The sequence below is a fragment of the Gekko japonicus genome, unplaced genomic scaffold, assembly GCF_001447785.1.
Source record: "Gekko japonicus isolate JY-2015 unplaced genomic scaffold, Gekko_japonicus_V1.1 scaffold29, whole genome shotgun sequence".
Classification (NCBI taxonomy): Eukaryota; Metazoa; Chordata; class Lepidosauria; order Squamata; family Gekkonidae; genus Gekko; species Gekko japonicus.
This window is the reverse complement of record NW_015172003.1, coordinates 337,907-351,097: the sequence shown is the minus strand read 5'-3', so window position 1 is coordinate 351,097 and position 13,191 is coordinate 337,907. Positions and strand designations below refer to the sequence as shown.

At 41.5% G+C, this 13,191-nt stretch overlaps 1 protein-coding gene across 1 annotated transcript in view; it reads right to left on the bottom strand.

Annotated features, from left to right (window-relative positions):
* The window catches only part of SUFU (SUFU negative regulator of hedgehog signaling), a 124,902-nt gene that overhangs the window by 69,058 nt on the left and 42,653 nt on the right, over positions 1 to 13,191 (bottom strand). The window contains exons 5-8 of the mRNA XM_015420093.1: positions 12,105 to 12,247; positions 9,043 to 9,128; positions 6,061 to 6,133; positions 1,185 to 1,338 (exon numbers count right to left, since the gene is read on the bottom strand). Coding sequence (XP_015275579.1) covers positions 1,185 to 1,338; positions 6,061 to 6,133; positions 9,043 to 9,128; positions 12,105 to 12,247 — 456 coding nt within the window. The remainder of the gene's footprint in view (positions 1 to 1,184; positions 1,339 to 6,060; positions 6,134 to 9,042; positions 9,129 to 12,104; positions 12,248 to 13,191) is intronic.

The following is a 13,191-nucleotide window of genomic DNA, read 5'->3' as shown; positions in this document are numbered from 1 at the left end:
TTGATTAAAGAATACTCTCAATTTTCACATGAAGTAAGTCTGCCCATGATAGAATCATATTAGATCAGAAAACCATCCTCAGATTTCTGAACTCCTGCAGAAGGTACACAGCTAGAAGCAATTCTTTAGTCTCCCCATTTCTTTGTAATCATTACTGGACAAAGAAAAAAATCTAGCCAAGCCTCCTAACCTACCTTTTAAAATGTATGATAGTAAAAAAACAAAGGCTGATTCTTTACATATCACTTTACAAATATTTTGGGACAACCATAAGAAGCACATCTTCTAATCAATCATCAGACTTTACATAAGAATCAACACAAAATGAATCAATACTAGATAAAATGGAAAGGTGACAATGACAATAAAGTATTTCAAATGGTAATGAATAAATGTACCTATTTAAAATGACTGAAGTGTTTCAAACTACCAGAACACTCAAGTGGAATAAGTGATAACTTACCAGTCTCATCTATATATAGCTTTTAATATGGATGGCATTTTCTCCACTTTAAAACACTGCTCGGATTCTACCTATTATCGTGTGCCCCATGCTTAATATCTTGACAGACCTAAATACTCCAGTTAAAAAGAGATCCTAATTTCATTTTTTGTAAATACCTGCTTACAACCGCAGAGTGTTTAGCGCTATGATATGACCTCTACATAGTCATTTTATGGGAGAAATACAGAGTACAAAGTACTCAAAATAATTAAATAGACATACTATGTACAAGATGCTTGTGGGGAAAGGCCTGTCCTACTTTTAGCATTATCTGGAATTATTCAGCCTTTATGGTAAAAAAGGCTATATCTAGCCTGAGGATTGTTTTATGAATATAGTATTACGCTGTTAGATGTTGTTTTATGCTGTTTTTATGCCTATATTTGTTTTTGTGGTTTGTTTGATTACTGATGCTTCCATTGTTGTTTTTGTGATTTTATTGTACTTTTTTTACTTTGTGAGCTGCCTCAAGCAGGTCTTTGCAGAGGTACATACATTTTCTAAATAAAGAAAGTAAATAAATTAAAAACATTTGATGCTGTTGGTTGCCAAGTACTCAAAATTTATAAAACACGACGACTGACACCTGGCCTTGATGGGAAAGCTCTACAGTTGAATAACTTTAGCTCTGAATGTCGGGGGGGGGGGGGCTTGTATGGCATGGCCAGGTCCCTCTTACCTTTCCCAGACAGTCGTCGGGGATGTGTGCCAATACAGATACTTCTACTATCTTCATCATCCTCTGGAGGTCGGCTAAGGTCATCCCAGGCACATTTAGCACTGACACCACTCAAGTTTGAACCGTCTGTCTCAATCCCTTTATCAACTCTGTCCTGCTTAAAAATATCCAAGAAACAGCCAAGCCTTTGAATGCCATGGTCTCCATTTTTGCCAATGCAGGAATAACTGAGTCCTGCAGCATGAAGTATCAAGTCTTATAGTTCATTTTCTATCTTTTATTAGCAATCAGCACTTGAGTTGTGAAGAGCAGTAAAATGTTCCTACATTGCACTAAGACATGAAATATGAAAAACAGCCATTGCTGTGCTCTACATAAGCTTCACTGCTTCAATTCAAACATTACAAATAGCTGGATCAAGATTTATTTAATCCCCTAGTAATTCATTCTTTTAACTTGTTTTACTAATTATCAAACACCAGAGTTCTCCCTTTTTTGCAGAGTGCTCAGCCCTGGTTGTATGGTAAAAAGAATGAACTGCATATCCATGGTATGTTTAGCCTGAATAAGTTTAAGCCATATGTAATATTCGTACACCACTCACAAATACAGGTGTACACTTCTTCTTCTGCATATAGGAAAAGTTACTGGTTTTCTCAGCTTCAACAATCACCAGCAGAGGACACTGTTAAACTAAGCCTCAGCTTTTTGTGAAAGGAGGAACCATCTGCAGCAGTTTAATATTTACAAGGAGAATGAAAGTACATTTCTCCTATCCAGGTTTTCTTTTCATGTGCAAATGCACACACATGCAAACCAGCCTGTTTGGTCAGTGCAACCAAACAATAAGTTTGCTTAAATTTTTCTGACGGAAAAAGTGGGAATTTTTTTTTGAGGGGGGAGACCCCCTATGAAATAGTTCCTCTTTTTGAGTGAAAAAAATATTGTCTTAAAAAATGGTATTTCACTCATTCTCAATGTCCAGCATGAAAAGGTCCGAGGACTTATCTCAACTATTCTGATGGAAAAATTGGGAAATTTGGGGGAGTACTGGGGGGAAAAAACCAGGTTGCTTACCTGTAACTGGTGATCTTCGAGTGGTCATCTGTGCTGTCACACCCATGGGATTATGCGCCTGCGCTGATCCGAATCGGTGGTATACTAAGTTCACAACAGGATTTTTGCACCTCCCTCCCAGGCATGCGCAGGAACTCCACTGCACATCCCCAAAGAGGCAGGACGCGGACATCCCGCCAGTTCCTTCTGACAGCTGTCACATCAATAACCGGAGAAAGTACTGAAGCTACAGCAGTGGGGAAGGAAGGGCGGGTGGTGTGACTGCACAGATGACCACTTGAAGATCACCAGTTACAGGTAAGCAACCTGTTTATCTTCTTCGTGGTCTCTGTGAATCACACCCATGGAAGACTGAAAAGCAGTGGCTCACCTGGAGGTGGGTGCTGTCGTACACTCAGTGCTCTGCCGACGAAAAGACTAGACAACCAAGGTCCACTCTGTGGTGTTCACGAATATCAACAGCGTAGTGCTTGATAAAAGTGTTTGGAGTAGACCATGTTGCAGCCCCACAGATTGTCAACAGGGAAGCACCCTTCAAGAAGGCTGTAGACGAACTTCCGGTCTAAGCGTTTCGCTTCTCGGACGCGTCCCATCTCGCTCTGATGGAGACGCACGGAGACCCGGCTGACGGGAGGGGTCCAAGTTTGTCCCGGACCTCCCCAGGGTCTTTGTAGGAGACCCCCAGCCTGGGGAGCTGAGGAAAGCCTCTTCCAAGGTGACAGCCAAGGAATTGACCTTCTTCCCTGAAAGGTACCGTTGCCGCCCAGAGACGACTGCCAGAGCAAGCGACCACGATCAAACTTCTAAAAATGCTTCCAAAAGATCTCCAAGGCTCCAAATTGTGAGTTAACCAAAGCTCAGGTGAAAAAAGCAAACTGAACCTTGGTAGTAATTGGAAGCGCCTAAGTTTGAAGCGTTGGGGAAAGGAATTCAAACAACCCCCCTTTTTCTTTGAGCAAACTTTAAAAATGGTTTTACATCGGAAATAAAAGATTTTGAGTTAAAATAAGCACATAAGCAGTTAAACGATTGCAAAAACTGCTAAAGTATACAAAGTATACAAAGTGGGACTAAATCGTATAACTTTTGCCTTGTTTTGGAAAACTTCTTGTTGATATTATGGCTGGGAGAGAACAGAGAGTGCCGAATAAAAACTGGTGACCGGAAATAACATACCAACGACTCCTTCCCAGAACCAGGAAGTAACTACAGACTTCTCCATACTGCTAGCAAATGCACTGCACCCCCTAATGGAGCAGATGACTAATCTCAACACTAAGCTTGATAATGTCCAAAAACAGCTGAATCAAATGGATAAAAGAACCTCAGCAACTGAAAAACGTTGAAAAAGATGGAAAAACAGACTGAGAGTATTAACAAAAGAGTGGATGAAGCAGAGAAGGAAAGATCCGCTGATAAAATGCAAATAACACGGCTTCAGCTGGATAGATGTTCTACGTTTTCATGGGATCCCCGAAGAGAAAAATGAGGACTTAAAAGAACTCTTGGTGGCTGCCTTGGCCCCATTAATGGATTACAAACAAGAAGATTTAATAAAAGAGATGGATGTGGCCTATAGGACTTATCCGGATTTTATAAAGAAAAATAAATTACCTGGGGAATTCTATCTGAAATTCACGAAACGATCTACCAGAGAACTGGTGCTAAAGTCAACAATGGGAAAATCCTTAAAAATCAAGAATGAAGAAGTAAAATTTTTGAAAGACATCCGTTTCGAAGTTAGAAAACAGAGGAAATGCTACAGGATGCTTACTCTCACTCTGCAAAAAAAGGGAATACCATATAGATGGTTATTCCTGGAAGTGCTGAGCTTCAATTTCCAGGGGGGGGAAAACATAAAATTGACTCTGTTTCAAAAACGGAAAAATTTATGGACCAAGTATTTAACACAAAAAATAAGCAGAAGGAAAAGAACTTAAAACCGGATGGGGAGGAAGAAGAAGAAGAAGAGGAATCCTATTCACAGGACTCAACAAGCCAAACCTCCACGTCATCAGAATCATCTGAATTGGAGAAAGGAGCAGCCGCTCCAAAACTCCAGAAAATGAAGAAACGCAGGAAGAAAAGACTCTAGAACTAAGGCAATAGTATTAAAGGCAGAAATTGTGTTAAGCTACTAAATATGTATTAATAATTGAATCAAATCTTAACATAACGTGTTATATTAGGTTAAAAACAATATTTCTATAACTTCTTAGATCGTAACTTCTTTACCCATTCCCCAAATCTAGTAGATGGAATAGATTAGAACTGTAGTACTCCTTCCCCTATTCAGTAGATTTATGTATTAGATTTCCTATACCCATCACCCATAGTATTAGCGTTAGGGTATTAGTATCCCTTCCCCCATCCCATAATTGTAGTGTGTAGAAAAGGCAAAAAATAAAAAGCCGTGAGTAACAGCGACCCTCAATTTTTCTTTCTTTTTTTAAAAAAAGTCTTTAAAGTAAAGAAAAACGAAAAATAAGAAAGAAAAACGGATTTAGAAATCCCTTGTGAGAGAAATAAATACTTCTTCACTGACTAGCAGAAACAAGCTGTTAACAGCGCGGCGATCAGAAGAGAACTGGCGGGATGTCTGTGCCCCGCCTCTTTGAGCATGCACAGTGTAGTTTCTGCGCATGCCTGGGAGGGAGGCGCAAAAATCCCGTTGTGAGCTTTGTATACCACCGATTTGGATCAGCGCAGGCGCATAATCCCATGGGTGTGATGCACAGAGAACATAAAGAAGATCCTTTTGTTCCCTTTGGAATGACTGGAAGACTAAACATTCTAAGTAAAACCTTGTAGGGAACTTTTATATAAGACAATATAAGACTTTTATATAAGACAATAATTCTTATATATGGTGTTGACATATACAATGTTTTCAAGAATTTTTCTTGTTATTTTGGCATGTTTAATGATAATCTATTCTTAGAAAGTTCTGTGTTTTTAATATTATAGGTAACTGTAAAGGTTTCCCTTGCTTGAAAACCAGTCCAATCTGACTCTAGGGGGCAGTGCTCATTTCCATTTCCAAGCCAAAGAGCCAATGCTGTCTGAAGACGTTTCCATGGTCATGTGGCCAGCATGACTAAACGCCAAGGCGCACGGAACGCTGTTACCTTCCTACCAAAGCAGTACCTAATTATCTATTTGCAATCAGTGTTCCCTCTATGCTAAATCAGTGTGAGCTAGCTCAGTTTTTTAGCTTCTGTCTCACACATTTTTTCTTAGCTCAGGAAGGATGGCTCCAGAGCAAACTAATTTATGCAACAGCCAAACTGATTGCTCACAACTTTAATGCCAGTAGCTCACAAAGTAGAATTGTTGCTCACAATACTCCACATCTTAGAGGGAACATTGCTTGCAATTTCTTGCTTTCAAACTGCTAGGTTGGCAGGAGCTGGGGCCAGAGACGGGAGCTCACTCCGTCACGTGGCACTAGGGTCGCGAACTGCCAAGCTACTGACCTTCTGGTCTGCAGCTTGGCGTTTTAACCTCTGAGCCACCGCAGATCCCTTCAATATTATAGTTCAACAAATATCCAATCATACATAAGATGCTTGTAGCCCAGCTCCTTCATGCCCAAGAAAATCTCATGCAATGTTTACAGGGGCACTCAGTGCAGCAGATCACACTACCCACCATGGTATTTGCACTCTGTTAAGCAATGGCAGACCAATTCAAGTATTTTTTTTTCCTGGTAAACAGTCTAGAGAAAAGAGCCATTCTGTCTGGTATGACAAAGGCACCAATCTCATGTTAGTAAAAAACTGAGTAGCTGAACACATACTTGCAAGTGTGGATCAATTTCAAATATGGTCTCTCCACGCCGCATGTCCGTTATTAACCATGGGCCTCCTGCTCTATAAACACAAAACAAAACCCAGAGAAAATAAGTGACCATATTACATACTAACATTGCCAAGATAGTTCTAGGTCTCCAATAAAAATCAGAAAGAAAAGAACTGGGGCTAGGGGTGTGGCATGGTGGTTAGAGTGCCAGACTAGGATCTGGGAGAGCCACATTCAGATCCCCATTCTGCCATGGAAGCTTGCTGGGTGAGCTTGGGCCAGTCATATATTCTCAGCCTAGCCTACCTCACAGAAACGTTGTTGTGAGGATAAAACAGAGAAGGGGAGAATGATGTGGACCACTTTGGGTCTCCACTGGGGAGAATGGAGACAATGTGGCCCTAGTCAGGTTAATTGGTTGGTTAGAACCACTATGTAAACCGCCCAGAGACCCTTCGGGGTCAGGGCGGTATATAAGCCGAAGGTATAAATAAATAAATAAATAAAGGTGAAGTAGAAATGAAGTAAGTAACACTTTAGAACCCTTGCTTGGGCAAGGTAAAATATTTGTAGAATTAGTAAAAGACAGCTGAGTGTAAACGGTGCCCCAGTTTTAACTGAACAGAGTATGATTAGCAAAGACTCCTCATATCACAGCACAGAGAATTAGAACAAACCTCAAAAGTCATGTAATATAATTGCCTCTAATGGCAGGATTCTCTGAGTATATTGGCCAGTAAGCACTGTTATCTTACGTTATCTGATTTTTTGCTACAAGTAAGTTGCTTAATTATGTATTTATAATTATTATTTTTAATGAAATCACTTAGAAGCTATTTGGCCAAGATAAAATAAACAGTAAATACACTTACATGTCACAGACTGGGAGAACATGAGTATATTGTAACTTTTTCTCAACAAGTGGTTAAAAATGCAATTTGTATGTGGAAGGTAGAAACTACAATTTTACCAAATACATTTTTTACATCTATATTTCTAAATTTAAAAGGTAATGGAACATAATTAAAAAATTAAAAATCTCTCAGTTCCTTTGATTTTTTTTGTTGTGCTTACAATTTAATGTATTTTTTTCATTTCAGGCTCACTTTATGCATATCTTGCCTAAAGATATATATTACTAGTCAATCAGTGCATGTATACTCAGAAGTAAATTCCATTGTGAATCCAAGTAAGTAGGCTTAGGATTGCAGCTGATGGGTTGAATACTGTGGAAACTTTTCACTAATGGAGGGAAGTAGAATTTTTGCCAATTTCCCCCCTCCTGCTGCAGACTTCCAACTCACCCTCTTTCTGTTCGGGGGGGGGGGGTATTTTGGACTGAAGCAAGGTGGAAGAGGTGAGGAAAATCCACTATGCTGACAAAAATCCCTTTAATCAGCAGAAATGGAAAAGCAGGCAGATGTGAACAAGATGAAATTTAACAAGGATAAATGCAGAACTCTACATCTGGATAACAAAAATGAGAAGCACGCATACTGGATGGCGGATACACTTCTGGGTAGCAGTATGTGTGAACAAGATCTTGGGGTACGGGTAGACTGTAAGCTAAATATGAACAGTCAGTGTGATGTAGCAGCAAAAAAAGGCTACTGTGGTCTTGGGGTATATCAAGAGGCATAACATCAAAATCGCAAGATGTTATAGACCCACTGTACACTGCATTGGTCAGGCTGCACCAGGAGTACTATATGCAGTTCTGGAGGTCTCACTTCAAAAAGGATGTGGACAGAATGGAGTGCGTGCAGAAGAGAGTGATGAGGATCATCAGGGGCTTGAAGACCAACCCCTACGAGAAAATTCTGAGGGACTGAAGAAGACAAGGTTGAGGGGGGACATGATTACTCTCTTTGAGTATTTGAAAGGCTGTCCCTTAAAACTAGGGCAGGGAGCTGTTCCTGTTGGCAGCAGAGGATAGGACTTGCAATCACAGGTTTAAATTACAGGTGGAAAGGTACCAGCTAGATATCAGGTAATTTATTTTTAATAATAAGAGTAGTTTAGCCCTGGAATCAGCTGCCTAGAGGGATGTAGAGCTCCCCCTCACTGCAGTCTTCAGGCAGCAGCTTCAGAAACACTTGTCATGGATGCTTTAGGCTGATCCTGCTTTGAGCAGTGAGTTGGACTAGATGGCCTATGGCCTGTGTAGGACTGAGAGACAAGGCCTTGAGGCCTAGGCCCAGGAGAGACCTATGTGGGAGTGGAAAGCTGACAGCCTACAATCCCCACAATGCTTAGCGACGGTTGTAGCCAATGGGTATCCAGGGACTGTATGAGGTAATTGTCACTTAACCTTTGTGGGGGTGAAACTGTGTTCTTTTCCCTCACAGAGCTGACAGGACAGAGTGAGTACAGGCACAGGCCTGGCATAAGAGGCTGTGGGCCTTGAATAGTAACAAGTTGAGTGAAATAGGTAGTCACGTTAGCTTTGTGTTTATTTTGCCTTTAAACACTGTTATATATTTTAAGCACGTCTTGTTTTCAATGCCCCATTACTGTATTAATAAACTATTTGCTTAATGTTCTCTGCCTGGTCAGCATGCCTATATTTCTCGGCTTAAAAGGGGTATTTTGATTGGGCTTGGGAGGGTACTCTGGGCCTTCCCAAGGGACCCTAAGTCCAGAATGGTGGCAGACGAAGACGGCAACCCACAGGGGGTCATGACAGCCTGTACAGCGCCTTCGAACTCTATGATTTTAAGTGACCCACAGGATCCAAGCCAGTGTCTGACACTGACAAAAAGAAGAAAATTCAAAGAGATACTGTCAGAATAAAACATACAATTTTACACAGATCTACCTAGTTTCATAATTTACCTCATCTGCACAATATGGCATTTTATCACATAATTTTGGACTTTCTGACCAAAATAAGATGCAAAATGACTGCATCTCTCTTCAACAGACTTTATTTAAACAACCCCCCCTTTGCATTGTTTTCTAAGCAGCTGGAAGTACTTACACAGGAACAGTCCGAAGCAGCTCTAATATACCCTGTCCATTCCATTGCTGTGCTGCATGAAGTTCTTCTGTGCAGACCCCAACAATCTAGAGCAAACAGAGGAGGACAAAGCACTTTGAATGACGATGTGTTGCTGCTAGCCATTACAAAGGTCCCTATTTCTACTGAACTGAATTAACAGACTATAGTTTGTGCAGCAGATATAGTCTAATCTCAGAGAGCACCACTATGCCTTCAATCCATGCACAGAAGCCCTCTCTCAAGTACACCACACTGGAGAGACAAAGGCTTAATTCAAATCAGCAAAGTCTAAACAAGAATGTACTAAGGGCTTATTTAATCCCTCTCCTTCTCATTTTTATTTCCAAATTTCCACCATATAGTTCGTTGTGCTGTCTCTATATGGCAGATCAAGATTAGCACTAACCTCCAAATCACCATTTGAAATCATGATTTGAAGATCTGAAGATTAGTACTAATCATAGTATGGCCAATTCAGATGTCAATATTTAGAAGAATGCCAGAAAGGGACTCTGCAGTACCTCCCAGTCCTCTAATCCAGGTTCTACTGCATTACTTTGTAGTAAGTGGATCATGGACCAGGGCATGTTAACAAGTCCTTTCCATTGGTTTGCATCTTGAGCTCCTCTCAATAGGGCCAGTGAGCTGAAGCAGGAACCTCTGCATGCAAATCCTTGCTACAGTTTGCTGACTTAGGCTGCTCATAGCAGTATACAGTGAAACATTTATGGAGTGAGGCATTTACTGGTGCAATGGAAACCATCACATCATCCAGAAGAAGAAGAGGAGGAGGAGGTGGAGGAGGATTGGATTTATACCCCACCCTTCACTACCCAAAGGAGTCTTAGAGCGGCTTACAAACTCCTTCCCCTTCCCCTCCCCACAACAGACATCTTGTGAGGTAGGTGGGGCTGAGAGAGCTCTGACAGAAACTGCTCTTTTTCAAGGACAGCTCTGACAGAACTATGGCTTGCCCAAGGTCATCCAGCAGGTGCAAGTGGAGGAGTGAGGAATCAAACCCGGTTCTCCCAGATTACAGTCCACGCACTTAACCACTACATCAAACTGGGAAGAAGAAAAAAAAGTTTCACTGCAACATGGGAATGTCAAGATAGGCCAGGCCAGCAACAACATCAGGTGCCTCAGATATTGAGAAGTCTCTTAAGCAAGCAATATAGACTAAACTAGACGTGAACAAATTCTTCAGTCTCTTTCAACACTGGCAGACTTATATATGGTTTTATATACAAACAGAGGAAATTGCACCTTATCAGTTATCTCTGTAAGTCCTATTAATAAGTCATAGAAGTCACTGCCCACAAAACATACTTAAATATAGAAAATACAGCCATATACTGCTCTTTCAGCACATCCCTGTGTAGCTCTGAGGATTCTGATCCAGTTTGCTATAATTATTAAGACAAAAGCATAGGCCATTAATCAAGTTTAAAAAAAAACACTTGAAAGAAGAATCCAAAAATCAGTACTCCTTAAACAATTTCAACTCAACTGAACACAAGCACGGAGTGTACAAATGTTAAAACCCTCTATGCTACTGTACTTAAGTCTACAGAAGAATTGCATTTATTATTTATTTATTCATTACACTAGAAATAATGCCCGTTGCGGAAATAAATACAACGGAATCTAGAAAGAGGCTTTGGGGGAGTGCTCTGGCTTTGGGCAAACAGTGTCAGTTTCCTGTGGCGACCTCAGCAGGGTTTAATGACAGAGTCCACTGTTTTCTCCAGAGGGACTGATCTCTGCTACCTGAAGAGCATTTGTATGTTTGAGTTATCTGTAGCCCTCGCCTGGAGAGTGGTAACCATTGTTACCCATTCTCCTCTCCCCTATGAGGTATGTTATGCAACTGAAAATCCCAACTGCCTTGCGGGGGGGGGGGGGTTTGAGGTGTGGAATGGACTGAAGTCCAATCAGCTTCCATATGCAAAAGACCAGGTTGTCGCAGCAGTTGTGGTGTGGGCGGGACCCGGGCTTTGCCTTCTGATTGGTGGCGATATATGCTGAGGAGCAGTGCCATCAGCCATACACTAAGGGAGTGCATTTTAGAATTAGAACTTTGGCACCCACTATTCAATTATATATAAGGAGAGATTTGTATACTGCATCCTCTCCCAAGCAGTCTTGGAGAGGTTTACAATAAAACATTCAACAATAGTATACCATGAAATACATCTAAAATAGCACCGGCTAAAAATACAATGACCATATAAATTAATAAAACATCAACAGTATAAGAATAAATTCCTAAGAAATAATCTAATCAACAATTACCAGATACAGGCTGTGGGCAGTTCCACAAAATTTAGCCAAAGGCCTGACAAAACAGAGTAGCTTTACATGCCCTGCAGGACACAAGAAGATCCCGCAGAGCACAGGCCTCATCAGGGAGCTGGTTCCAAAGGGCAGGAGCAACATCCGAGAAGGATCTGGCCCTGGTGGAAGCTAAATTGGCAATCCAGGGCCCAGGCAACTGTAAGAAGCCCTGAGATGCTGACTGGAGGGGACATGAGAGGTTTAACCAGGAGAGGTGGTCCCGCAGGTATGAAGAACCCAGACCATTAAGGACTTAAAACCAACACCTTGAAAAGGCACTGGAAACTAATTGGGAGTCAGTCCAGCTGACACAAGATAGGAATGGTATGAGCTGTCCATGGAAACCCAATCAACAGCCTGGCAGCTACATTCTGGACTAGCTTCCAAGGTATCCTCAAAGATAGCCCTATATAGAGCACATTACAGTAGCCCAATCTGGAGCTGTCACATGGACCACTGAGGCAAGGTTCAACCAGGACAAATAGGGGGCCAATCTGCATTTCTTCTAGACTGAAAAATCTCAAGAACTGTATTTGATGTGGATGTTTGCATGTATGAAGGAGAAATGTGTCAGTCCATAAGTCTTTTAAATACCTAAAACATATAATGTCATTAATCCTAGGTCTAGAATTACTGCTGATTTGAGTAAATAAGATATTAGTTTCTTGAAGGTAATTATTAGACTAATACTCCAATTACTATACCTGGAGGAAAGTAACAACCCCAAATGGTGTCTGAACTGGCTGCATTTGTGGATCTTCAGTCAGCAGCATATGCTGGATCCTGGATTCACTGTTGTCCAGTGGACTGTGCCATGATACATGATCACCACTACAAAATGTATTTTCTGTAAGGGGAAAAGGGGATTTAAGAGAAACACGTCAATGAAAAAGAATGCATAGTTTCATCACAGGTATTTTTAACAACATACTTTCAAATAGGCATTACAGGAAGGGCCTTAGAATTTGAAACATTATGAAGTGTACCTGAACAAGTACTGACGCGTTTATAAACTGATACAGCCGCAAAGACAAGACATTTACACTCTTTTATATTACTTTCACCCATACATAACCATAATGAAGATGTAAAACAAAATCAGGAAGTAAACCCTACTGGGTTTGCTTCCTGATTTTGTTTTACATCTTCATTACTGTTATGTATGGGTGAAAGTAACAGAAAAGAGTGTAAATGTTTGTCTTTGTGGCTGTATCAGTTTATAACCCTATCCAGTATTTGCCAATGTGCAGTCTCCAAGCCAGAAGGATGAACATACTCTTCTTCATACTCTTATCATAATTTATGCTTGGCTCATGCAAATAGCATGGTCCCCAAGTAACCACACCAAATGTGGAGAAATATGCAACATGAGGGAATTCATACATTGACTACTAGTGATGTTGGACACTGTCTTTAAATAACCAGTGACTGTACAGATTAATCTGAAGCTTCTCTCTCTCTCTCTCTCTCTCTCTCTCTCTCTCTCTGTGTGTATCTCTCCCTTATAATAAAGCTGTAAGACGCAAACTCACGCAAACTCACACCAACAGTGTTTGGACGGCTCGGCTGGCCGTCACCGGCTCGCCCACCTCCCATTGGCCACGCCGTCTGGATCCCACCCCAGACGCAGCGTCACGTTCCCGGGGGCTGGAGGCGACCGGCCTAAGAGCGGCGCCTGCGGAGGATGGTCCCGGGGGCTGGAGGTGACGGGCGCCTGCACCGGCCGGTGGCCTCAGACCGGCGCCGGCGGCGTCACGGCTGAGAGGAAAGCACACTGAGGGGGAGGAGCCA